Source organism: Phaethon aethereus, assembly GCF_964289735.1.
Source record: "Phaethon aethereus genome assembly, chromosome: 20".
In the NCBI taxonomy this organism is placed as follows: domain Eukaryota; kingdom Metazoa; phylum Chordata; class Aves; order Phaethontiformes; family Phaethontidae; genus Phaethon; species Phaethon aethereus.
Window position 1 is genome coordinate 6,211,014 of NC_138596.1, and position 27,531 is coordinate 6,238,544.

General features: G+C 40.6%; 2 protein-coding genes across 2 annotated transcripts in view; both read left to right on the top strand.

Moving 5' to 3' along the window:
- Positions 1 to 310: 310 nt before the first annotated feature.
- GLE1 (GLE1 RNA export mediator) lies at positions 311 to 10,281 on the top strand (the record flags this gene model as incomplete). Its single annotated transcript, XM_082008839.1, has 16 exons — positions 311 to 406; positions 954 to 1,178; positions 2,247 to 2,372; positions 2,558 to 2,706; positions 3,034 to 3,094; positions 3,377 to 3,631; positions 4,401 to 4,629; positions 5,229 to 5,344; positions 5,533 to 5,602; positions 5,960 to 6,102; positions 6,981 to 7,171; positions 7,648 to 7,777; positions 8,118 to 8,222; positions 9,197 to 9,279; positions 9,452 to 9,515; positions 10,213 to 10,281. 16 exons carry the CDS (start codon positions 311 to 313, stop codon positions 10,279 to 10,281), a joined length of 2,112 nt encoding a protein of 703 aa, XP_081864965.1.
- A 6,468-nt stretch (positions 10,282 to 16,749) lies between these two features.
- Positions 16,750 to 27,531, top strand: part of SPTAN1 (spectrin alpha, non-erythrocytic 1) — a gene marked incomplete at its 5' end in the record, with an annotated part of 49,324 nt that continues 38,542 nt past the window's right edge. Inside the window, 5 exon segments of the mRNA XM_082008797.1 lie at positions 16,750 to 16,782; positions 22,191 to 22,430; positions 23,058 to 23,183; positions 25,671 to 25,811; positions 26,948 to 27,094. Of these exon segments, the coding sequence (XP_081864923.1) occupies positions 16,750 to 16,782; positions 22,191 to 22,430; positions 23,058 to 23,183; positions 25,671 to 25,811; positions 26,948 to 27,094 (687 nt within the window).

A 27,531-nucleotide genomic window follows, 5' to 3' on the forward strand; every position in this document is an offset into this window, starting at 1 on the left:
AAGTGCTGCAGTGCAGGCTGGCCTTCAGTGCATCCTCCCGGAGCTCCGCCGCCAGAATACATAGAATAGGGAAAATGGGCGAAGCTGCCGCTGTTGCACGGCCCTGCCCCTTTCCGCGCCGCGGCACCTCCCGCGGGACTCGAAGCCGCGGCCCTAGGTCTCGGCGCGGAGAGGCAGGGCCCCGCCTGCCCGCTAGGGGGCAGCATCCGCCCTTAGCGCCCGCTCCACACCGCGCAGGAAGAGGCCGGCGGCGCCCCGGAAGCGGAAAGGCGGGGTCAGCCCGTTGCCGGGCGCCCAGGAGCGGGTCGCCATGCAGCCGCGGCAGCTCCGCTGGGAGACTCTGGCGGCTCTGCGCACCTCCAGCAAGGGCCAGCTGAGCTACTGCCGCCACTGGCTCCAGGATGAGGTGAGAGCTCGCTTCCGGCGGGCGGCTGAGAGCCCCCGGGCCGCCGCGGCTCCTGCTTTGCTCACAAGGGTCTGTATGTGCTATGGGCGGCTGAGGGGGAGATCCGTGACTCGTCCCTCCGAGCGCTGCCCCGGCGGTGGTGCATTGACTCCTTGTCTCGTTGACAGTCCCTGGGGGCTTGAAATGTATAAATCGCTCTTGTGGTACCTCTGCTGCCCGCTCCTCCTCGCCAGTCAGCGGCTGGGCCCCTCTGCACCCCTGCCAGCGGGTCGGGGCCTGGCGCCTTCGTACTGGCTAAATCGTGCAGGGTTTGAGGAGGAGGAGGAGGTGTTACAGAAGAAGATTCAAGTGTGGCAGTCCTGCTGTCCTGTAAAAGTAAGAGAACCTGGAAAAAGTGTTGAAAATAAAAGCAGAAGAAATGAGTAAATGGGGTACTGAGCCACGACTATAAAGCACCTGCTGACCTGTGCAAATATTTTCAACGTGCGTTAATGTTTCATTGTTTTCTTGATAGGTTTTGCATTCACAGAAAATGTTTTCTCTCTAGGATGTCTTGGAAGGATGCATGTCTCCTCTTGTGCTGTCTCCTTATTCTGGCTGGGTCCTAGACAGAGTGATTGGGCAATCAGCCCAAGAAATCACACCCTCCAGAAGTTCAACGCCTAAAGAATCCACTCCCCTCACAAACCGGTCATCTTCTCTGGAGAAGGTCACGTCTGCTAGCCGCCCAGGCTCTTCACCACTTTCATCTATAGAGCCAAGTGAAACAAAGGTAGGTCTCTGATGATAATCAATATGTGAGCAGCTGTGAGAAAAAAATGTGCTAACTTGCTGCCATAAATTGTCTGATGAAGGTTGGTTTGTGCTCTCTTAATTTATGGGGAAAAGTGTGCTTAGTTTCAACTTTTTGTAGGATAAACAGGTCATGGTAAAATTGATATTAACAAGATTTTAATAGAATAAAACGTTTTATAGTAGGCCAAAAGCAAACTCCATTTTTCACCATAACTAAGGAAAATTTAGTTGGAGCTGTGTGGTTTTGTGGATTAATAGTATGGGATTCATCCATATGGAGGGAAGGTCACAGAAAAGGATCAGGCCTGTTGTAAGAGTCTGTGAGTACCCCCTTGGGTTCCTTGGAGCCTTTGAATGACTGAGATGTGTTGTGGCTCCTTTTTGCAAGGCGAAAGGGTAGGAAGCTGAGCAGTGAGCAGCTGACTTGTGGAGGTAATGAACTTGATGAGGCACCTGGAAAAAAAAACAAATGTCTGTTGCTATGCATTAAATGATGACTTCACCACATAACGATGATACTGAGCAGCAAAGTTTTGCATCATCTTGTCCCCATGGAGGCTTAAGAAATATACTGTGAGGAAGACATCTTGGTGAAGCAGCAAGATCTGATAAAAGTTACAAGAGGGAGTCTGAAGACTCCTCCTGAAGAATGATTCAAAGTATAAACATGTCTTGACTTCTTCCGGTGTAACACCTTCACTGAATGTTAAGAGAACATGGGGAGTCTGTTTAGCCTTTCTAGGTGACAGTTAGCCTTCGTGAATGTCCTATAGGCTCTTGATATCTCTGCTCCCAATTTTAGTGATTGGCAAAAGTAATTATCCCAACCTCATATGCTGAGGTTGCTGGATATCGTTGATGGTGCTAGAGGATACTCAAAATGGTAAGGCTACGCTACTCAGGTATATGGCTACTCTAAAAAGTTGTGCGTTGTTTGACTCCCTTGTCTGTTTCTCTACAAATAATGTGCAGTTTAAGACGCTTCCTCCGTGAGTTACTGATACTGTATTCAGTCACTGATTTTGCTTATATGCTGACCACGCAGGGAAATTATGACCTCAATCTGCTGGAAATGGATCAAGGAGTCTTTCCAGCAGCTCTGCCATCTAAAGTTACAGAAGTTGAAGGCTGCATTCGGATGTATGAAGAGATGCACAGGTTGAAAGGAAAGGTAAAAAAAAAAAAAAGTTGAGGGTGTATGTGAATCACAGGAGAACTACATAACCAGATATAACAATGTTCTGGTAAAAGTAGCAGGACAGTAAATTATCCTAAATGTTGGTCCACTTCGGGCAATTTAATTTATATTTTCTTTTGTCCAAATTCTGGTGCTTCTGACACCTCTGCAATCTGCAGGAGGGGCTAAGGCAACGGCAGGAGCAGCAAGAGCAGATGGTGAGGGCAGTTTATGACCTGGCAAGTGAACAACTGAAGCGCTTTGATGAACTGAAGGAGCTAAAGCAGCATCAGGAATTCCAAGATTTGCAAGAAGTAATGGAGAAGAGGTGAGATTAGCTCTGATATCCTTAAAATGTTATAGCTTTTAATCAAAGTGAGGATTAATTCTTGTGTCTATGATAATTCTACGCTAGTCATTTGTGCTTGAAAACCTTACCTGCTACTTTTCTTACATTAACTATCCTGTTATTGTTTGTCTTTCAGAGTAGATCTCTGCTACTGTTGAGGTTTCAATGATTAGAAAAAGACTATATTTGTGACAGTTTAAGTTCCTTTAGCTTGGCTTATTTTAAAAGCAACCTGCTGTGTGTTTGTTTGTATTTTGACTTGTGCACGTCTTGAATACAGTTTTTCTGTCTTTATGTGTATTGTAGCTCAAAGGAGGCTCAGGGACAGCAAGAGAAGTTGAAGGAAGAACACCGACACAGAGCAAAGGTCTGAGACTTGTAAGAGTTGTCTTTCATAACAGACTGTGACTACTCAATGGGAACTGGAAAGACCAATTGATTTATTTGTATTTACATGGCACCTGTGGAGTGAGAATATATTTTCTGGTGCTGTCCTAGACACCTGCTGCACTGCTGTGGAAAGGCAGTAGAGGCACACGTGTTGTAGGAGCAGGAAGGACCTGTAAAGCTAGAGTCATCGGACTAGGAAGGACCTGTAAAACTGGAGTTACTTAAGTATTTTGTGTCTTTTGTGTCTTTTTATCCCCAGGTGTTAAACCTAAAACTGCGTGAGGCAGAGCAGCAGAGGCAGCGTCAGGAAGAGCTGGAGCGTTTGCGTAAGGAAGAGGGCCAAGAAAGATTGCGTCGCCTTTATTCCATCCAGGAGGAAGTGCTGCAGCTTAACCAGCAGATTGATCCCAATTACAGACACAAAGACTTGCCAAGAATCGATCTTTCTGCATACAGTAATCGTGGCAACCAGATCTGTGGGCTGGTGTCAGGACTCATCCGCACCACAAGTGAGGTAGAGGCTCTAGAGTTGTTCTTAACTTTGGTTCTCATTCCTTCATAAGGCTTCCTGTAGCTGCCTATAAAGGCAGCTTGTTACGAGGCTGTTGATTAAGATGTCGCAGAAATGTTTTTAGATAGTTGTCTTATAAAGCATCTAATTTAAAAGCAGAATTCTTTTCTGTGTCACTTTAGCTGTTCTCTTGAAAATGGCTTATAAAAATTCATAAGGATTTCTACCAGAGAAAGATTCAATATTAAAGTACTTTAAACTCTTGATGCTGTAAAGTTCCTTTTTAAGACAACCATGAAAGTGGAATGGTTTGTAAATTGTTAAATACTGAGCACGTTACGATTCTCCTATACTCATAAGCCTTTTTGCAGGTTTCCTTGAAAAATTTTTTTCTTTAAGTAAAGGTGGGATACAAACCTTGAAAAATAAAACACTATAATAAGGCTAATTCTCTGTTCCAGCTTGTCACAGCTGGCTTTCTGCAGAGGAAGCTGTCAAGGCTTTGCATTGGTGTTCCCTTATACCTGTAAAAGTGTGTTATTGATTTTTGTTGTCCAAGTTCGTCATGGACTAACATGATTTACAAATGTCATGACCAATATTATGTACAAATAAAGGAGAAGAAGATACTTTCACCAAAGAGGATAAAATGTGTAGTTGGCTCCCAGATTATCTGAAGGCTAATGCTTCAAAGGCTCTTTGCTCTTGCCATTGGTCTACAGATAGTAGAACAAAAGATTGATGTTATTTTACCTCCTTTGTTTCTTGACAGAGAGGTTTCCCTACTCAAGTAGATGTGGCCAATACTGAACGAGCGCTGCAGGAGATGCGAGGGTTGATATCCAGCATGCAGCAAGAAATTGCTGCGGCTGTGGAAGAAAAAAGGAGGAGAGATGAAGAGGAAGAGAGACAAAAGCAGAAAGAGTTACTGAAAAAAGAGCAGATGAAGGCTCAGACTCCTGCCCCTGCACAGCAGTCAGGGGGAAAGCAGCAGAAGGAAGGTTGGTTAGGCTTTTTTTTTTTCTTTCTTTTCATATCTTCCCTGCCCCGCCCCGCCTTTACACACTCTTTTACTGTTAGGCTAAATACTACTTTGGAATCTTATTGCTGTGATGACATACCTTCTCGTAAGCTTTACTTGTAGCACAACTAGCAAAATGGGTATAGGACTGCTGGCAGCAAACTTTCAAAATGAAACTGATGCAGCATGAATTGACTGTATTAACTGGAGCAAAAGCTGCTCTTTCTAGACAGTATGTCATATATTGGAAAATTAGAGAGTAACATTGTGCCTTCCTGTGAGTGTAGATGGGTAATGCATGATAGGACAAAACATGCAAGGACAGACCACTGAAATGGCGTTCTTGAGCGTAAGTTAAGTGCAGATATCCTGCATATATCCTACTGAGCTGAAGAAGGAGGGCTCCAGTATAGCTTGCAAAGTCATTGTTCATTTATGAACGCAACTTTCTAAACTAAATTCTGGGAAAAAAGCACTCATGCAGCTGTTAGTTCCTTGCAATTTTTTAAAAAGTTTTCTTAAGGTTTTCTAGAGTTTTGGGTCTTTCTTAGTCTTATGCTGTTTGTTTTGAAATACCAGGTCTTCACGTTAAGGCAGAAGAAAGTACCATGCAGTGGTACCAGCAGCTTCAAGATGCTGCTGAGCAGTGCATTGCTTCTTTCAGTGGAATCAGCAACTGCAAAGACAACAATGAGGTATGAAGAAATGATTGATACTGCTGAAGCGTGATGACCTTAATTTCTAGGGAAAGTAGGACAGCTTTCATTAAAAAAAAAAAAAATTCAAGTTAGCAGCCTCTGTTAACAATCTGCTCATCGGAACTATCATAGTAGTTTACTTGTCTGTAAAGGTTTTTGAAGTTGTTGGTCTGTTTGTTCTGCAGGTTAAGAAGATAAAAACAGACTTGCAGAAAGCAGCTACGATCCCTGTGAGCCAGATCTCCAGAATAGCAGGTCAGGAAAATGCCAAGAACCCAGTCCAACCGAAATGCCTTTTGCTGTAAAGATTTTAGTAGGGCACAACATATCCAATGTTGCTATAATTATCCCTCCAGCAGAAAGCTGGTATGCATACAGTCCAAGTCGTTGCAGCACAGTGTTTGCTTATGTTTTGAAGGTCTGTCGCTTCCCTCGGAGGCATCTTGCTTCATCACGATTAAGTTTCTTTAATCAGATGTAGCAAACAAGCAGTTTGAGATGCCTTGCCCTTCAGGATGTAGGTCTAGTTTTTGTGAAGTTAATGTGGTCTGGTTAAGGCTTGTCTACTGTTTCCTAATCTTCTGTTTCCATACATTCCTTACACATTTGCAGGCTCTCAACTGAGAGAGATATTTGACAAGATCAATAACCTGCTCTCTGGAAAGCCTGTTCAGAGTGGAGGGCGAACTGTATCAGTGACTCAGCATCCACAGGGTCTGGATTTTGTTTATTACAAACTTGCGGAGAAATTTGTGGTGAGGAAATGTTCTCTTTATTGGGATGGCAAAGGTAGATAGTGCTTTAAGAAGTTCTTTTGGACACTGTCCTCTATATTGAACTGCTAAGAACAAAATTACTAGGTGTTTAGCTTGCATGTATTAATGTTCATATTAATTAGAGAAAGTGCTTTTTGGATTACAAAAAAAAAAGTGAAAGAACGTAGTTTTTCTTTCCTTCCCATCCCCTATTTTATCTCTTCCAGGAGGAAGGACTACTTTAAATTTCAGGCTTACATGTTACATATTCTCAACTAGTTAGGTACAGTGTTAGTAGAGAATAAGTTGATAGTTAATTTATGGTCTATCACAAAACTTTATCTATATGCTCAAAACCTTACATCTTGGCAGAACTGGGGAGGGGGAAGCTAAGGCCCAAGAGGCAAACTTCTGTCCCTGCTGTGTGGTTAGCACCTCCCAAGAAATGAAGTGTCATTGTTTAGGTTGCTTTTTGAAGTTGGCAGTATTTTTCTCTATTTGCTAAATTTTGGGGGTTTGAAACTTTTTTCTGTCCCTGCAGTGACAAATATATGCAAAAACTAGCCTATGGAGTAAACCTGTGACTGATTTGTAAACATTTGAAAATGATTGTTTGGAGTGAAAATGTCTGTGCAGCCTTGCACTTTGTGCCTGTATTTTCTAACCCCTTTTTTATGTCCTGAGCCAACATTTATTGTCATCCTCTGTGGGAGCTGAGGGTATAGGGCTTCGTCAGCTTTTCTGTGGTTGGCTACATAGCCATGGAGACATTAGAATCCTTTAGTAGAGGTTAATTACAGAAAAAAGAGGATTTTTTTTTTTCTGTCTGAGAAATGGCTTGAAGGGGTGGGGACTGACTTCCATTCCCCTCCATCCAGAATCAAGGAGAAGAAGAAGTGGCTTCTCACCGTGATGCAGCTTTCCCAATTGCTGTGGTGGCTTCAGGAATCTGGGAAATACACCCTCGAGTTGGTGACCTCTTTCTAGCTCATCTGCACAAAAAGTGCCCCTATTCTGTGCCATTTTACCCTGCATTGAAAGAGGGGACTTCTATGGAAGATTATCAGAGGTAAATTTATTACTGGACTTCTTCAGCATGAACCGTGCAAGGGTGAAGACTGTATTCTTCTGAGTGAACTCCACTTTTCCCCATCTCTGATTACATAGGCACTGTGACAGGCTGGTGTAGCCTCTGGAGGTTCACTCACAAGTGTGCAGCTCCCCTGACCCTGTTTCCCTGGAGGATGCTGTGTTCTTCAGCTTTGGAAGTGTTCTTTTGCTTTTTTTTTTCCTTGTCCTTTGCAAAGAACAGTTGATAGCCGTGGCTTGATTCAGGTTGAAATATCCAGTACAGATCCTAAATATTCTCCATGTTATAAAATAGGGGAACATACGATCCAGAGGGTAATGATTAGGCTTTGCAATAATTCTTGTATGGTTTTAGTGTATCCCTGTTCTCAGTACAGTTGACTTAAAGTAAGCTGAGAACTGCAGGGACTCAATGTGTTTTGCTGTACTAATACTGGAATGTCTTCTGATACTTAGGATGCTTGGTTATCAAGTTAAGGATTCTAAGATCGAAGAGCAAGACCATTTTCTCAAACGAATGTCAGGAATGATTCGTCTTTATGCTGCTATCATTCAACTCCGGTGGCCTTATGGAAACAAACAAGGGGTATGTGTGTATGGCATTGTAATTAGAACCTTGGTACTATCCCAAGAGTCTACTAAATGTATTGTAAACTTGATTTGTAGTTAAGGTGTGCTGAATTTAAACCAGCTCACAATATATTTGAAGGGACATGGGCATAACCATAAACAACAAAGCAACGCAAAGTAATTTGTAGTGTAGACCCTTCCTTCCTTTATATTTTCATAATGATCAAGTTTTATGTTAAGCTATTGTAAAATAACTTTTATAAAGCAGAAAGTAAATCAGAAAACTGCCTGTTTTAATAATAGCATTTTGCAAGTTGTAAAACAAGTGGTGGGTAGCTTTTTTTGTTGCTTTGTAGACACATCCTCATGGGCTGAATTATGGATGGCGCTGGCTTGCTCAGATGTTGAATATGGAGCCTCTGGCAGATGTGACAGCTACACTTCTTTTTGATTTTCTGGAGGTAAATAATGTAGATTACTGTTAGTTAAAGGGATCTAAACTGGTAACAGTTTCTGAAGGGATTGCTGAGGTGATGTTCGTTGTGATTTTAACAGCAGGTTTTTTTAACTTGTCCTTATTCCTTCAGAAAGGCATGTGAATATTTCCATGTTCTTGCAAACATAGCTTTGGAGCTGAATGATTTAAAAACTGCAGTTTTTACACATGCAACTTCTGTTGTTGTATTTGGTTCCATTTAAGGTTCCTGGTATTTTAAAAATAGTTGCATGGTCCTCTAAGAATAAAGTCTGCTAAGCACTTGGCATCAGTTTGTACAATGCAATGAGGTCCTGTGACATTTCCAGCTGAATTAACTCATAAAACAGGACAGGCCTTTCAGGTTGAAAAGGACAGAGCCTGATCCTATATCCTAGGGTATTGGGCTATGCTAAGTAAGAGCCAAAGTTAAAGGCTGAGGTCAGGGGAGATAAATACTGTTGAACACAAGTGGCTTCTGCACATATCAAATGCCTTCTAAAGAACTTTAAAAGTAGAAATGAGAAAGTAAAGTGCAAAGTGAAATACACCATGGTGATTCTGTTAGCAGGGGTGAAGTCTGAGGAACATTCATATTGCAAACTGACTGTATGAAGAAAGCTGAGGAATCCACACTGCAGTAACTGAGATGGGGAAATGACCACAATATGCCCTAGCAAATAGTATTAGGGAAGGCTTTTATTTTTGGAGGGAGACTGGAGCGAGAGGAAGGATAACAAAAGATTGGTATCAGAGGCCACCACACAGTCAACAAGAAAAAAAGGTGATTGTGTTAGCAGTAATGGCATTTAAAGGATTTGCTTGTTCTGTTGTAGGTATGTTTCTTTAAACGTCTGGATAAAATATTAAGTGGCTGATATTGGACAGGTTCACTGAAGTTGTCATGTTAGTCTGAAACCCTGTTGTGGAACATGGTCTTTGTGGATTTCTGTACCATAGGTGTGTGGCAACGCTCTCATGAAACAGTATCAGGTTCAGTTCTGGAAAATGATGTTGCTTATCCGAGAAGATTATTTCCCAAGGTATGATATCTGTGGTTAGGAATGTGAAATAATCCTTGTTTTTTACTTTGTGAGCGTTTGCTCTTAAATGACTCGTCCCATCTTTTCCAATCTCTGCCATTCACCCCCCACCCACTTGTAAATCAAACCCAACATTCTAAGCAGATGTTGAAACATGCTGTTATTTTTGCAGAATTGAAGCAATTACCAGCTCTGGACAGATGGGCTCTTTAATGCGTTTCAAGCAATTCTTGGAGGTAAAGCAGGGGGGTTTCAGTTTTCAAGTGTTTTGGGTTTGTTTTTTTTTCCCTTCTTTTGATATATGCATCATTCTGATAATGAGGCTGGTGCTGCTTGCAGCACACCTGACAGTCCAGACCCGTCACTATGATGTAACCCGTCTTTTGTAACTTTTCAGTTACTGAATTACCTTAATGATAGTTATGATGTCAAGCATCTCGCTTCTTTCTTACCTCACATCTAATTTTTCTCAGTGAAAATATATTTTGATTATAAGTGAAGTTCAGTGAGACTAGCTGCAGTGAGAGAGGATGTGCAGGTTGAGGAGGATTCTGCTGAGTCATTTCTCTAACAGCTATTTTTTTTTTAATCAGTGGTTTGCTTGTTTTTATCTGTTGTCCTGATTAGATACATGAGGAAGTAGACACTTTGAACCGCTCTCTGTAGTGTTTGTTTAGCCTTGTATTCTGCTTTTTTTTGGGGAAAGCTTGCAAAACTGTAAAATACCTGATCATTTAAATTGTTTTGTGAATGCTGACTTAGATTATGATCTTAAAATATGATAGCTTCAGAGTTTGTAGTTTCATTTCAAAATTAATTTAGGTACATTTTATTAGCAATGCTTTGAATGTGTGCAGTAAGAGCCATCAAAATTTGGCAAATTAAGATAAACATTTCTTTTTCTCTTGTCCTTTGTCTTTCTCTCCCCACTAGGAATGCCTACAGCAGAAGGAAATTCCATTACCAAAGGGCGCTCTGCAGTCTTCCTTTTGGAGATCATAAATCAGTTTACATTTCTTTCCCCCTGGGTGTCAGTGCTTTAAGACCTGGCTTACTGTTTACATGTAAAGGCAAAATAAATACATTTTGTATAAAGGGGAATGAGGAGAAAATATTCCATCAGTCTGTTAATGTTTAATTCCTCAAGATTTCTGTTGGGCAGAACAAACTTGTGATTAATTTGTTGGAGATAATTGGAAATCATTTTTTGCTTTGGATTTTTATAAGTTCTTGTATAGTAAATTATGGAAAATTGAAGACTTTTCCTTCATATGTTTGAACATACGGAAGATGTTTTAAATGTAGTATCCTGATGACCTTCAGAGATTCTCTTGGATTGAAAATTTGCACAGTGCTGTTCTGTTCACAGAAGTGAAAATACCTCACAGCTTTATGAAGTCTTAACAAAGTAATCGATCTCAAAAACTTAGCACTAGAACTTTATTTTTGTATTTATTACATCTTTTAATTATACTGATGTACTTGCATCCTATTTGTCTCAACATTTTAAAACTACAGTGAGATTAGTAAAGGCATTTGGCCTAGCGGTGTTGACACTTACCTCTGTCGAATGCAACTTTGCTCCAAGAGGCAGTACTCTTGATTTAAGGGAGGTAGACTCACTGTTTTAAAAGGTTTGCATGGATAATAGTAACTTCATGGGGGAAGAGCAGAGTTCCTGAAACTACGGAATTTCTGTGTCCATTATCCATCTGATGGATGGAAGCTAATAATCAATTTTCTTATTAAAAAAAAAAAAGGGGCAAAATGATGCATTAATTTGAGCACTTTTGCTGATGCTCTGCCATCATTTGAGGGGGAAATGCTATGCTTGGGTTACCTAAGGTACATTTTATAAAGGCCCTTTTTATGTAAATGGATTTCTTCCTTATCAGTGTCACAGTATTTTATGTATCAAGTACTGTAATACTTTTGTACCAATGGTGGGTTATTCTGAGAGTAGTTAATTCTAGAAATCTGTTTAAATTAATATTAAAGTTTGATTTTTTGCTTTTTAATCTGAAGCTGATGCGGTTTGTTTTTTCTATATATTCTGTAGAGGAATGGTCAAGAAGATCTACAGCTCCTTGATGAATACAGGAGAGAGATCGTATGGGAGATCAGAGTGTTGGGACATTTGTCTGATTTATGGTGCACTGTCCTTGAACTATTTCGGTGGCCTCTAAGATGAGAAAATTTGCTGCTGAGTTTTAGAAGGTAGTGCGTTATTTTTGCAATATACTGTTGCAAGTTAAAATTACTATTATTTTTACCGGACCGGTTTTTGTTATTCCTAGAGGCATCATAATTTGAAGCGGTAGAAAGCAGAGTTGAGGACATATGAGAATTTGAATTTGATTTTTATACGGTTCTCTTGAGATTTTTTAGAAAAGGTTGTAACATGTACTTTAGAATTCAGGCCTTTAAAACCTTTAACCTTGACTTTTTAAAATTGACTGGTAAATAAATTAAATTTGTATTTGATGTATATATTTTGTAAACCAACTCTGGAATTCTTTAGACTGGTGTTACTGGTGATTGTTCTGGGATGCTGGAAATCTCCTTCCAGTATCCTTTTACCTTAACACTGAAGCAATATACAGCTTTCATTAGTATACTTGAAAATGTTTGGGGTTTTTTATACTGAGTGGAAATGTTTTAATTACATCTTGCATATCTACCATTATACTGGAAACTCACTTTGCCAGGACAGTAATTGGTACTGTCTGTTAGAAACGATTGTCTGCCAGTGCCAAAACACAAGGAGGGATTTGATGGTATGTACAAGCTACAATAGTGTTGTTCTTTTTTGCTGACAGGTACTAGGTTTTTTCTAACATTTACGAGGGGGGGCAGGGAATGTAAGTATATTTTTATAAATAACAAACATGGTATCCTTTTCTGCCTCAGTAAGGACTTCTAGATATTTATATGCTATTTCAAAAACGTTATTAAACATTTCTAAGTAAGTAATGAGTGGACTTCAGAAGAATCATTAAAAATGAATATTTATTTTTAGGTGAAGCTTAAGATTGTATCTACTGATTGAACTGATTGTTGACTTGTACTATGCAATTCTGTTTTTTGTCATTTTAGCAGTTTTGAATGTTAGCCATTTGGTGTTATGAAGATGCAGTGCAAATAAGGTCCTTATGCATGTATTCATGGTATTTTCATACGCATATTCATATCAAATATGACAAAGGAGAGCATCTCAGATGTGAAAATGCTGGGCATTCAGGACGAGAGGCGTTAAAATTGCCGTGAGTCAGACTCTTCCTTGGAGACAGTAGTTCCAGGCAGTCCCACGGGTTGCGATGCAATGTCACTGCAAGTGTGCTTTTTACATTCAAGTACTTTTTTATAAAAGGGAATATTATTAACACAAAAATCACTCAAACCTACTCATTACTTTGATCCCATAAAGTTCTTGCTGCCTTACCAGGCCTCTTAATCTCTCTCTAATTTTTTTTTTTTTTTTAATTTCTTTGCCATGTCTATTTTAAACATCGAGAGTGTATTAAGGTCTCATTTTCTTTTGAATTTATGCATTGACTTTTCAAAAATAGATTTCTCTTGACAGGCGTATGCAGCCTTTTGATGCTCTGTCCTTGCCAAGCTGCTTTGTGATTGTGACACCGCACACTGCTTCAAAAAAACAGCTTTACCCACACTATTTTTAATCATGTAAAACTAATGAGGCTGCTGCTTTGAGTCTGGCCTGTTGATTTAAATGGTAAGGCCTATCACCCATCCTCAGCTCTAGCCTTCAGGAGCCCAAGCTGGCCCTGGCTGAGGAGAACGGGCAGAAAACCCAGCTGCCTCCATGCTGCACAGACATTTTAACAGATTCCTAAAGTAATCTTGTATTTTTTTCCGGGGCCGAGGCTGGCCGGTGAAGGGCGGTGAGGCAATGGCCAAAGGCCCAACGCCCGCCACTGCTGAGCGGGGACACACGCCCCGCGCCCCCCTCGGCGTCATCCTCGGGTGCCCTGCCCCGCCTCTCGGCTCTTTCCGGCACCCCTCGGCTCGCTCCGGTTCTGCCCGCATGCGCCGCTCCCGCAGTTCGCCTGCTGAGCTCGGGTGGGTGGGGCCCTTCCTTCCCACCCCTCCCGGCTCCCGATTCTTTCCGAAGCCCTTCGGCCCTTTCCGCCAGCCGGGAGACCGTTCTGCGGCGCTGACGTCATCTCCGGGCCGCCTTATAAAAAGGCGGGCGCAGGCAGCGCGCGGCGTCCGTGGCGGAGGGCGCGGAGCCGGCGGGGGAGATTTGCGCACCGACCCGGTGAGGCGGCGGGCGGGGTGGGCGCCGCGCTCTGCTGCGGGGGCCGCGCTCGCCTTCCTCCGGCCCCACTCGGGTAGATAGAGGCCCCCCCACCCTCCCCCCCCAACACACACACACCCGCTTCGCCTTCCGCCGCTGCGGAGACAGGTGTACGGGTGCGCGCTCCCCTCAGCCGCGGGGAAGGCTGAGGCCGCCGCCTCGCTGAGGCCGGCCCTGCCTCCGGGGGCTCCTCCCGGCGCCTCGGCTACCGCTCGCTCTCGCCCTCCCTGGCGGCCGCGGCTGCTGCCGTGGGGTTTTTAATTGCGGGCGGCCGCAGAGCCGGGCCGCGGCCGCAGAGCCGGGGTCTCTCCGCGGCCCTCGGGGGAGGGGAGGGAAGGGAAGGGCGGGGGCGCAGCGCGGATAAAGGGTAGGCGGGCGAGGAGCGGCGGGATCCGCCCTGGGCAGCTTCGACCCGCGGCAGGAATTTCATTCAGTGCCCTGGGGAGGGGATAAGCGGGCGAGTAAATAACAGTGACAGCGGATCTCCATCCCTGCGGGCAGAGCGAGAGGCCCCCGCCTTGCCCGCCCTTCCCTTCGCTCCGGTAAGGTTTGCGGTAAAACCCTGCCTCCCCGCACCGAGGAGAAATCCCGGGTGGGAGACGGAGAACCTGGCGCTCTGCGGTAAACGGGGCGGAGGGGATTCATGGCACAGCAATGGCTTCCCTCGGCTCTCGCCAGCCCAGCCCTGTCCAAGGTCAGGAGATGCAGAAGGGAGTGTGCGTGAGGGGAGAGAAGAAAAGAGCGATGGAGGGGCTGGGTGTTTCGGTGATGGCTGGAGAACCTTTTCGCCAGGAGACAGATAGCTGCGTGAAACGATGAACACCTAAATAGCTTGCACAACAGAGTTGCCCGGCCAAGCAGGAAGACATTTAAAAGAAAGCCTCCCAACCTGTGTGCCTTCCATATACGTTTCATTTCGGTATATAGGTCAAGCACTACGGTTTCCTTCTTAAAAGAATGGGGATTTGTACCTCCCCTGATTAACTCTCTTATTTTATTTTACTTAATTTAACATAAATCAAAGTAATGACAGAGAATTTTTTTCTCAATTTGTTGCCCACATACCCCTTATCTGATTACAGTGATGTAAATCTACATTGCTAGATCATAAATACACACCAATAGGGTAATCATTTGCCCCGATAGTTAAGTGAAAGCATAAGCGATTATAACTGTCTGTTTTTTCAGCAGATCTGTGTTGACTCTTCAGGATTTTTACTAGCTATTTTATCATAAAACAGCTATGTGCGCCAGTCTGAAATGTACGTGACTATTGAGCAGTCTTTCATACATATTTAAATAGGTTCTGAAGAGCAGTTGTCTGGAGATGGTGAATGAACACATTAGGGAGAAAAAAAAAAAGAAAAAATCACCAACTCAGCCTGAAATGGTTCTGTATATTTCTGTGAAAAAAAAAAAATCTGTTTTCTTTTGGCATTTTGTTTTTAGCAAAGTGCCAGAAGATTCCAATGACTGTGTTCACCAAAAGGCTGTGGTCAGGGATTCAGATTTGTTCGAATATTAAAACACACTGTGTCATTTTTATGCATTTGAATGCAACTAGCAATGAGTTCTTACATTAAATCTTCATTTATCATTATTTATAAATTGTGCAGAGAAAATAATAAACAAAAGATTGAGAACGGGATGCTTTCTGCTGCATTGTGTGCAAGATATGTGACTGTAGTAATGGAATTGTTAAGCTGTGGAAAATATTTGAACCAAGATAGCAGGTTACATTGTTCACAAGAAGCAATTGATTTCTATTCCTGTTGGAAAAATACCCAACACACCCATATTGGTCAGGTTGAAATAGAAATCTTATTTTAAAATCAGATTTAGATGTTGTGCTTTGAGATCCATAGTTGATGAAGTTAGCAAATGTATTTGTGGTTGGGATTTTTTTAATAACCAAAAAAAGGTAGCAACAATAACAAAAATGTTGAATGTCAAAGACTGAGTTTTAAGCATTTTTTACACATTCTTCTCCTGCATGGCAGAAACGTAGGAGAAGCCTTGAATCTCTTGAGACAGGGTGGTACCTCTTGGTGCGAAATTCCTATTTCTGAACTATTACATTTATAACTAACCTTAATAATTTAATGCAAATAACTTAGTATCTTTGCTGCGTTATTTTTGTCTACTTCATGTATTTATGGGTTTTTAATTGTTTCATTCATAAATATATTGCTTTTTGAGGGCAATTAATTCCCTCCCCTGTATTGGAGGAAATTATATGAATTCCTAATTTTTCTCCACTGCATGCTAGTATAACGTGGGAGTTTGTTTTTCCCATTTGTCCCTGGAGTGTAGGCAGCAGAAAAATGGGGTGGAGCAGATTGCAGGGCTGTTGATGGAGATTGCCAAGCGTAGTTCAGAATTGTGCTCCCATAACTGACCATGGATCAAATGGAGTGGCAAGCTGCCTTCTCGCTGCTGCAACTGATACGCACAAAACTATGCAAATGCGACGAGAGAGATGCGCTAGCTTCAGCAGGCACAAAGGCACATAACTGCAGTTGTCCGTGAACTGCTTCAGGGACTGCAGCGTACTCAGTGGGGAAAACGTAGGGTTAAGCGAGGCAAGGAAATTTTCAGTTAAAAATTCAGTGAGTTTATTTTGCACACTTAACAGCTGCATAATTCTGTCGCAACTGCTACTTGTCTGTTTTTTTACTGTGGTAATTGAAAGTAAAAATCTTTGTAGATATTTATATACAAAACCTTCTTACTGAGTTTGTGTCTTTAAATTAAGCCACGCCACCTGATTATGCTGTAGCAAGAAGTGTCATTTGCCAAGTCCAGATAACTTTCTTTACTCTCTGTTTTGACCTTCAGATTATGGTAGTGGTTTGTTTTTTTTTTTTTTAAACTAACTGGGAAGGTTAATACACACCAAATGAATTAAGTTTTCCTGTTGATATTTGTAACCTTTTTTGCATGGGGAAGTCTTTTGCTTGCAATAGCTTGTGTTAATGATAATGCCAAATTGTTGTATGTGGCAAGGAACCAAAAGGAATGTATGAAACGTGTACTGTGACAGAATATGCACTTAGAAGAAAAAAGAATTAAACCATGTCCTTATGCTAGTCATTAGTTGAATGTTATCTTGATTTCCCCCTCCCTTTTAGACTCTACATTCCTCCATCATGTTGTCATCGTTTCGTAAAGTCAAAGTCCAGGTATTTTTACGTAATGCATGAAAGTGTCATCGCCATACTTGCCTGCCTGTATTGCAATGACCTATTTGTAACAGAAAGCCATTTATTTCAGAGTTTGTTCTATATAGAAAGTGTTTTATTTGTACTTCAGTGTTGAGTCTGATCTGCCTTTCCTTTAATACTTTGAATTTCCTAATTTCTGTCTGTGATGCATGATGTGTGAACATTTTATAGTTGTTATAGCTCAGTATGATTGTGTTTTGAGGTGGATTAATTTTCTAAGAGATTTTTGTTTTAAAAAGTACTTGAGTAGTATCTTTTTACATAGAGCATCTGAAAATCAACCATGGTAAGACTTACATTGTAGAACATTATGCATTTGAAATGGGCTTTGGTTTGTGTTCCATCCACTTGCACAAATTCATAACCCTTGTATTGTTGTGCTGTAACTGTTCATACAGCTGTGGTGTTTTCCATTCAGTGATGGCAAAATAAGTAGGATGTATGGACCAAACTTCAGCTGGGTAACACAAGCAACTAGCTTTTATTTGGAAATGATAGTAATGTAAATGTTTGTACTGCAATTAAAATTACGATGAAAAGATAACAAATGGGAATGAAAAATGCTGGGGTTAATTACATAATATCATATTACCTGTAAACTCTGCATTTCTGCAATGCAGTCAAGGTAATTTGCTTTCTCAGGAGTCTCGGCAGAGTGCAGTCCTTGCCAGCACTGCATAGTTTTTATTAAAAGTCTGCAATGATATTAAAAACAAAACAGAGCCAAAAAAACCTTGTACATAAAGGCACCAAATTCAGATAGGCAATTCAGCTGCTCTTATTTGAATAGTGGAATTGAAATTTTAAGACTAAATGCATAAAAGTAAACAGGTCTTTAATTGTCTTCCATATTTTGAAAGTGCATAGTAAAGGCTGTGCACAAACCCTCTAATCAGCCTGAATCACTAGCTTTGCTGCCTGCCTTAGTTCAAACAATATACCTTTCTTTTTTCTCTAATGCTGCAGTTTTTTTGTCACCGTAATACCTACATAAATTTTGTTGCTTGTTTGAATTTTACCTGTGCTGCGGTTAGTCTGTATGAGACTACAGCATTAAGGAGCGACTTCAACACATCTTGTGTTTTTGTACTGCAGCGCTTGATTTATTTTTCTGGCTTGGAATTTGTAGAGGTTTGAGGCTGTAGGTGACCTTCCTTAACACTAACCAGGAGTATTTGGACACAGGGGTTCTGCTGCATGTAGTCCACCCTTAAAATGTCTTTATTTTGTAGATTTGAATTCATAACAAACCAAATAACTGGGCATTAATTTTGTGTCAGTAGTGTTTTACCTCTCTAGTACAGGGTATATGATATGACATCCTTCGGTTACCTCTTCGTAACACAATATGCTCACGCAGTTCCCTTCACAGGAGCAGGAGCCAGTGCTGCGCGTACTTTTCAGAAGGATTCTCTTTTATTTACCTGCTGTACTAGTACATACTGACTTAGCACTAAGCTGGGCAGTTACGGTGTTTTTGTGCTTGCGACATACGTAGTGGCTTACTCCTTCCCTAGCGTTTTGAGGAAGCTGTGAATGGACGAAATGAAAGTTGGAAAAAGTGTTTGTTATTTTTTTCCCCCTCTGTCCTTTCCTTTTGAAGGTTATTTTCACATCTGCTATTAGAATTAATTTTTTTTTTTGCTTAAAGAAAAAAAGAGCAGCAATCCATTCCCGTTCCCTAGGAGGGAGTAGCCAATATTGGTTAAATGCTCTTTTGACAAGACTTAAGATGCATAATATCGATGAACACCAAAAAATGCATCAAGCTGCTCATGTGTGCATACTTGAGAAGCAGGGAGTGTTTTAACAGGGAAAGTACTCATGTTACAGGCTATTACTAGGGGTACATATGCTGAATATATGTAACACACATCAGGACTTGTCTTAAGAGAAAGTCATTATTTTACTACATCTTAAGATAGTGATCTTTATATACTGATATCTGATTGCTTTTCAGGCAAAGGACTTTAATTCTTTAAGCTTCATGTAAATTGTTTTTACAAATATGCTAAAATCATCTGTATAGCGCTGAATGTGTTTTACATTCAAGTTTTTAAATCCCCGAAAACATGTTTTGGTAAAGGAAATGCTGACAGCTCTTGTGTGTGTCTGCCCTGGTGGCACCGCTGTAATTCCTGTTTAACCCACCTCGGTACCGCTGTTTCCCGAACTTGAATGATGTTGCTGACATCATCGTTGTTGCACTGCGCTCTCTATAGATATCTGCAGTTGGATATTCCTGTGCAAATTCTAGTGTACCCTTTGTATTATTTGTATCATCTGGGGAAGCCTAATCTTTTAGATTGAAGGATGAGAGTAGTAACTTTGTTTTGTTGGTGTGGTTTTTTTGTCTTAAATTTACTACTTCTTTTTGTTGGCTTTTTTTTTAATACCACCCCAATGGTACAGTGCAAAGAAGCATTTCTGATTATTTTTTTTTTAGTTAGACATAAGCTGATGAGTGGCTTCCTAAACTTAGTCTTACAGCATAAAAGTACAGTGGTAAGTGCCTTCAGGATAGTTAAGAGCCACTGGTTTGGGGATGTCTTTGCAATGACGTCTGCCTTGGCTGTCTGGAGGGCTGGGGCTCCGAGCAGGAGCCGACCGGTGCCGTTCCTCCTGCCCGCACCGTCTGGAAGGTTCTCTCTGCCTGACCTTATCAGCCGGCGCAGGCAGCGCTGGGAGGGGCCGCAGGCAGCCGTGATGTGGGGAGTGTTGTCTCTGCGCACGGCGCCGGGGACGAGGCCGGTTATCCGGGGTCGGGCTGGCCATTCGTCTACATCCCAATATAAGCTATGTTTTTCATGTTAAAAACGTAAAGCGCAGCTTCTTGTCGGAGGTTGTCTTGCTCGGGGTGCGGAGGTGTATCCTGGATGCCTTCAGGTGATGTAGTTGAACCAAGAAGGTTTAAAAGCGTCTTGGAGAACTGCTTTGTATTCGGGAGTACTGCGGTTTGAGCGTGACCACGCCGGAGGTAAGCTGCATCATTCTGCAGCATCGATGACTTTTGAGTTCAGAGCTCCCTAGTGACTGCTGATTGCGCCCTGGCAGAGCGCAGACTTGCTGACGTCAGCTGATCTGCTGCAGGAAAGAACAGTCTATTATTGCTAGACCAAAGCACTTCTTTTACAATTGACTGGCTCGACTTACTGTAGCTATAAAAGGAGCCTTTCTTTTAACAAATTCCAGCAAAAAGATGAGCCGGATTGCATGACTTGTGTGGTGAGAGGCAAACCAGCTACTAGGCTAAATTACAGGAGGTCTCCTAGTTGTTTTTTTTAAAATGTAAAATAATTTAAATAATAATTTAAATAATTTAATCATTTGGATAATTTAATACTTTAAATAATAGAGTTATTTAAAATCACGTGGCCTGTGGAGGTTATTTCTAATGCTGAAATAGAAGTTGACAGCAAAAGACTCTCCAGTGTTCCAAAGACTAGGATTTCATTTTCTCCTGGTAATGCTGAGCACCAGGACGAGCAGAGAGACAGAGTACAGTCATGCAGCACCTTTAGAGTAACCACCACTTTATTCCTTAACCCAGTTCAGCTTAAAAGAAGGTGGTGTCGGAATTCAAACACAGTGTGACAGCGCAGGAAAGGAAGTTTTTAGCAATAACTTGCTCTCCCGGAGGGAGAAGGCTGTTTGAAAGTGTGCTTGAAAAAACAGCTGCTTTGTCAGGGAAACAGATCTGTAGTTGAGCTCAAGTTATGTTTAGGGTTTTGATCTTCTAATACTCAGCTACACTAAACAAGTGGAGCCGTTGGTACCACTGCCAGATGAAACCTGGACCTAATTTATATACTACAGTCTGCACAGACTGCGTTGGGTTTTTTTCTTCCCTTGCCCTCTTTTGACAATAATGAAGAGAACGCATGGAAGAGAAAGCAAAGCTGAATTTTCTTTCCTTACTTAAAGTGCCGCAATGCAGTTGGGGCTCAGAGTTCAGAGAGTAACAACTGCTGAAATGGCTGTCCTCTTGCAGGGTGGGACTGTTGGAAGAGAGCTCAGGAATGTGTGAATTCGCCCCCATATGTTCCTTTCTATCAGATGTTCCCTTTACAAGCGCTTGGAAACCAAACAGAAAACATGGCCTTATAGATTGCTTTGCAACCTGTGGAGTTTTTCATACAATTATGCAAGATACGTGTCTAATTAAAGCATGCGGCTAACTAATGACTAAATAACAATTTAATATTTAACAGCATATTTTAAGAGATTGCTTGTGTCTTTTAGTATGCAGTTGTAGACTGGGTTTCTTCCCTGTCTTTGACAGGATTGATAAGAAGTACATTTAGCTTGATGCATGCAGAATTTATAATAAAGGCATTGTGAGCTGTAGATGTAAACGCTTGTACATCAAGACATTAATTGCATAATTGTTCAAGCACAAGGTGTTTGTTGCAACAGCTTCTGTAGATGCAGAGTGAGTTGTCAGATAAGTGGGTAAATATCCAAACTCCGATGACAATAATGATACTACTTTTTAAATTTATATTACAGCTCTGGTCTAACTCACAGCTCTCTTCTTGAAAATCAAATTGCTTTTTGACAGTTTAGGAACTGAAAATTAAAGTTTATCCCAATTTTAACAGAAAGGAGATAAAGCAGAGCAATAGTCAGTTCTTTGCTGTCTGGTAACGGTAACAGGTTTTAGTATGTAAAGCAATGTACGAGGATTTTCAGTCGAAGCGGTCAGAGCAAGATCTCTAGTTACATGAAATGCTCCTTGACTTATTTGTCTAAGGTCAGATCCGTGGAGCAGTGTAAGCCTCTGTATTGGCTTTTGAAAGGTTATGTAGGGAGCGTCAGAGCGGGTTTATAACTGTTTTTTAATTGAGAGAACAGGGAGGAGATGTGTCACAGGCAGAAGTATGTATATGTATAGATGTGCACGTATATATGTGTTTACATGGACCAGTTAGCTGCTGTTTAAAGAACAGTAATATTCTTGCTTTAGTTTATCTATATTGAGTATTTTAAATAAAATGTTTCCAGAATTTATATGTTGTACAAGAAACATTTTATGTCTATATGTCTGCTTATATATATGTGCACAGAAACACGTATTTAACATTTGTATTAGACACTTGCATGCTACAGTTTGAGATGACACGGCCTTTAGATGAATGCAGCCATATTTTTCCAAAACAAGTAGATATTTGTAAATATTCCTTTCCTGTTATTTTCTGCTAGAAGTGTGCTTTTTTTGTTTATAATATTTATATACATACCTGCACACGCAGACTGTAAGCAAGCCACACGTGAGTTTAAAAAAGCAGGCTTTTCTTTCATGGATCTCTTCCTGCCCTACCATTGTTTTGTAATACAAACAAAATGGGGTTTTTTTTGGCTTTCAGAAAATGGATCCGAGTGGTGTGAAAGTGTTGGAAACAGCAGAAGACATCCAAGAAAGGCGTCAGCAAGTTTTGGACCGTTACCACAGGTTCAAGGAACTATCTTCTCTAAGGCGCCAAAAACTTGAAGATTCGTATCGATTCCAGTTTTTCCAGCGTGATGCAGATGAGCTTGAAAAATGGATCCAAGAGAAACTGCAGATAGCATCTGATGAAAATTACAAAGACCCAAGCAATTTGCAGGCAAGTCCTACTGCCATTTTATGTTCCTGTGCTATTAATATTAGGGCATACCAGGTCAATTGGGATAGACAGCATAAACCCATAAATGTAACTTAATCTGAGAGTGGTGAAGAAAGATGGATGCAAATACCCATGGCCTTGCAAAGTGTTCTTCAAAAGCCTGGTTTCTTTGCTCATATAGTTGGAATATTTCTAATGATGGATTAGATGCTAAATCAGCATAGAAAAAGTTACTCTGTATAATGTAGTGTAAAACCAGCTTTGATTAATCCTAGAATTTTTTGGATGCTTGGGGTCTGCAAATAAATGTGTATTAACTCTTATTGTTTCCACAGAAAAAGATATTTGTAGAAAATAAACTTGTGTGGGTGGAACTAGCTGATGGGTTCTCAGATGTTTGAACACTCCAATGTACAAGAGCAAACACAATAACGAAATAACTAAAACTGGGATGTTTGAGTCCACCCGTGAAACATATGGTGCTGCTATGACTTCAACTGTGCTGTTTTAGTGTTTGTTTGTCGGTACTGAATATGCATAAAATACACTAAAAATCTTGGTGGTGGGAAATGTGGAGGAGGACTGTGCACCAAATCTCAGTCACATTCTTTGATGTTTTACTTGTAGGGGAAGCTGCAGAAGCACCAAGCCTTTGAAGCTGAGGTGCAGGCCAATTCAGGGGCTATCGTTAAACTGGATGAGACTGGAAATCAGATGATTAATGAAGGCCATTTTGCATCTGAAACCATAAGAGTGAGTTATAAAACTTTCCTCCCCCTCTCCACCCCCCTTACCAGCTTTTCCTTTAACCACTTTGTGGATATTGCACGGATAACTCTATATTCTAAAACACTTTTTAAAATTCTGCAGGTATTTGATTAGTGAAATCACAAGAGAATTTGTGTTTGTAAAGCTTACCGATAGTTTTCTCTTTCATGAGCACTCGGCTCATATCTTTTCTTGGATCCAGTTCTGAGGTGAACTGTCTGCCAGTGGAGTCCAGGAACTTGGACTGGAAAATCATCAGTAATTCAAAGATGTGTTGAAAGTCACAAGGCAAATGATTAAATATACTTGTGGTTCTTCCCAAAATGGCACAATATCAAGAAGCAGCAAATTGACAAGGCCTGGTGTCAGGGATGTTGTCCTCTCATTTTTTGCTTATATATAGCATTTTAATTTTCTGCAGTAATAATGACAAGTAACACAAGCAACCATACCAGTAAACTTCAGACATCTAATTTATATGTGCTCTGGCTCAGATCAGGTCTCTAGTGATCTTTACTTTTCTGGTTAAGTTGTACTGGCTTTACGTTTGAATCTCTCTGAATTTGCATTCCATGGCTTTTTCTGTGAGCTCCAAGGGCAATGCTCTGCTCTGTTTATCCGGCAGTGAACATCTCTGAGGACAGCTGCTTCCTCAATAACAAGCAGGAAGCTTTCTTCAGATCCTTTTCTGAGATCTACTGTTGTTTTTTTCTTTCTCTCTAAATCTCCCAACCTGTGTAATGCAATGACAAATGTGTTTTTAAAATCTTTGCTGCTGCACTAGATAGATTTACATTTTACAGTATTTGAATGATTATCGATGTTTTTGAAAGTCCGAGCGAACTAAATTTTACGTAGTTATTTGATAGTTATCTCTTTCTCCTATGTATTCTCATTTTTCTGTGGTGATGTTAGTGCTTTCTGTCTCATTCCCACACACATGTGCACACACACACATGTACATACCCCACCAGTAAACACTTGTTTTTGTTCTGCATACCAGCTTCTTCTCTAGGACTCATTTTGCTAAATCTGCTGTTTCTGGGCCTCACTTGTTTCAGCGTCAGTTATGGCTGCATTTTTCTTTAATGCAAATAAGTTCTTTAAAGCTTTTTCCTTTATAAGATCTGGATGTGAGCTGTTCTAACTTTTCAAAAGGATAACTCTTGTGATGTTTTTGTAGTGATTATCAAACTTAACTGATACCTTCATAATTTCATTGTGATTAAGAAAAGCAGAATGTTTTTAATACATTATATAATTAAAAAAATGCTAAGGTAATAGTTACTTTAGAAATCTCATTGTGATCATATAATCTTTACCACAAATAGAAAAAAAAAATGCTTTGCAGTTGGGTGATCTTAAATAACGCTGTCTCTTAGCTGCTCAGTATAAGTTGTTATTTGTGTTCCGTTTGGAGTGGTAATTTGCCTTTTAATGGTTCAGTCTTTCACGCCATACCGGACTGCACAGCGCCCGATAGTAACGGCTACCCAAGTTGGGTTCCACATACGAGTAGGTGAAACTTTTGGTTGTGCAGTGCGACTTCTTTTTGCAATGTCGTCTTTCTTCCTTGGTTGAGAATTTGCACTATCCTTTTGGGCAGTGCTAGGAAGTAGTGTGGGCTCCTTCCTCCCTTTAAACCTACCTAATTGAACTTGCTAAATGGATTAAATGGGTATCCACCCATGCTGGGTGTTCAAAAGCTTCTCTAGCATGACTTTCAAGTTTCAGATCTCGATGAGCAAAGCGTTATAGATGATGGGTGGAGCAGATACTTTCCTGTTTTGCAAGTTGTGTGCCTGTGTGGGAGTGTGGTTTTTCTTTTAATTGTCTATGAAATTTATGGTTGCTCCCGACAGTTTTGAAAGGCACAGTGCAGCCAGAGAGAGACTCAATATTGAAACTAGTAATTGCTCCTAGTATTTCAGTGTTACGTTACTTAACAACGTTGGATAAGTATATTAACTGATTAATGCTAAGAGAAGTTGTTAAAATACTGTAAAGTGGCACAAGTTTGACTTGAAATAAAATGGGTTGCCTTAAATAAAAATGAAGACAAGATTAACTTATTAGGAGTTGACTTGCATGTAAAAGACTGAATATTTGAAGGTACAGCAGAAAATTTTTGGTCTGGCTTCACATTAGCATAGAATTTAAATCAAATTTTATCTCAAAATGTTTACCTCATAGTTATGTAAACATAACTATTCGATAGCTTCATTAATAACAACAAGTGTATAAATATTCAGTTCAGTAATTTCTAATTTTGTGTTGTTACATCAGTTTACATTACTGGGAAACTAATGACTGGAGATGAAACTGTTATGAGGTTTGTCCACCCTTTGTCTGAAGTAAGCTTTAAGATGTACAACTTTGGGGGGAAAAAAAAAATCTTCTGTTAAGGTCAGGAAGGGAATAAATCTAATTTTCTCTGATACAGGATTTAATAACAACACCCTATTGTTCTAGACTCGGCTGCAGGAGCTGCACCGACTATGGGAATTACTGTTGGAAAAGATGAGAGAGAAGGGAGTCAAACTGTTGCAAGCACAGAAGCTGGTGCAGTACTTACGGGAATGTGAAGATGTCTTGGACTGGATCAATGACAAGGTATATTATTACCTGCCTTTACTGTGTTCTTGATGGGGAATTTGATGTGTTCGTGCAGAAATTCCCTATCAACATATAGTTGCTGGAGGTCAGGTAGTCACAGAGAGCTTTTAAAGGCATCTGTACATTTTATTTAGTTTATTCATATTGCATAAGCAGTAGGTGTGCAAACTACTATTCCTCCTCTTGCAGCCACAAAAAAAAGGTACTAGACAAAGAGGAAGCCTGCATGTTGGAGAGCGTAGTTAAACGTAACTGATTCTTTGCTTTGAGGAGACCTTTGTATTTCTCATAGTAATTGAATTCAAGTTTCCTGTAAGGGAAATGTACAACACGTAAAAGCAAGTATTTTTTATAAATGATCTGTTACAGAAAGTAGCCAGCGTAACCAGCAAGCAGTGTGTACTTAATTACTTTAAGATTGGAATATCTTAGATAGACATTGTAAGGACATTACCTGCAGGAGAACTGTTGGCTCTTGATTCTTTGAACTCTGAGGAAACAGACCACAAACCACATTATCAAGAAAAAAAAGCCACAAAATGATCATACAGGTTTACTTAATGATGGTTTGCTATTTTCCGTCACTGTGGGTTCAGACTGTAAACGCTGCATAACTGTTACTGAATATGACGGTACACTTTTCATAAAGAAACCTTGCATCAGAAGCCTACAGCAAACGGCCATAAACCATCTAAAAATGTAAACAAATTCTAGTCACTGTGTGTATTCTGAAATAGCATGGGCAATTATTTTGTAGTTTTAAAAGTATGTTTTTTCTGTGCATATTTTCTTTCAGTAATTTAGGTTGTTATAATAGTGATCATTGTGCACAGAACAGAAAACATGATAGTGAATTGGTTATATTCCATAACTTGAAAAATTAATAAGAGCAAGCAAGATGAAAAAATAATACCTGTAGTGATATTGCATGTTTTCTGCAATAATGGAAAGATTTGGGGGGAGGGAGTAGAGTTTAAAGAAGGAAATGTTGCAGTTTTAAATCAGACTTTAAAAACACAGTGACTGTAACTATCTTTGACCTATTCAAAATTAGGATAGTTTACTTCCTGATTTCTAGTAGTGATTTCCCATAGGTTATACTGAAATTGAGTTTTTTCCCCTCAATGTGCTAGGAAGCAATAGTGACCTCAGAAGAGCTTGGACAGGACTTAGAGCATGTTGAAGTTTTGCAAAAGAAGTTTGAAGAGTTCCAGACAGATCTTGCAGCTCATGAAGAAAGAGTAAATGAAGTGAACCAGTTTGCTGGCAAACTTATCCAGGTAAACATTCATGTGTGTCGAAAATCTCTCTTGGCAAGTCTGTTACAACACAGCAAGCTTTTGTCTGCAACTTCCTCTTTTTACCTCTGGTTTGGTAGCAGATCTTTAAGCTTTACTCTACATGGGCCTGGAGCCTTGGCTATCATAATCTTAAATGGTCATCATTTGATTCACTTCTTCTTTTGCTGAACAGCTTGAGTAACTGCCCCAGCTGAGAATGTTCCTGAAAATGTGGAGAGTAGCAATTAGCAGGAGAAACTCCCATACTTGGGGTTCAATATATTTCACTCGGACAACCAGGATTAATATATCTTCTCTGCTGGTATATCATCTGGGGCTTGATCAAGGATGGAGACAGGGCAGGGAGTATTGCATTCCAGGAAGAACAAGATTCTGTTTACAGCCCTCTTCCTGTTGACTAATTATTGCATAGGGAA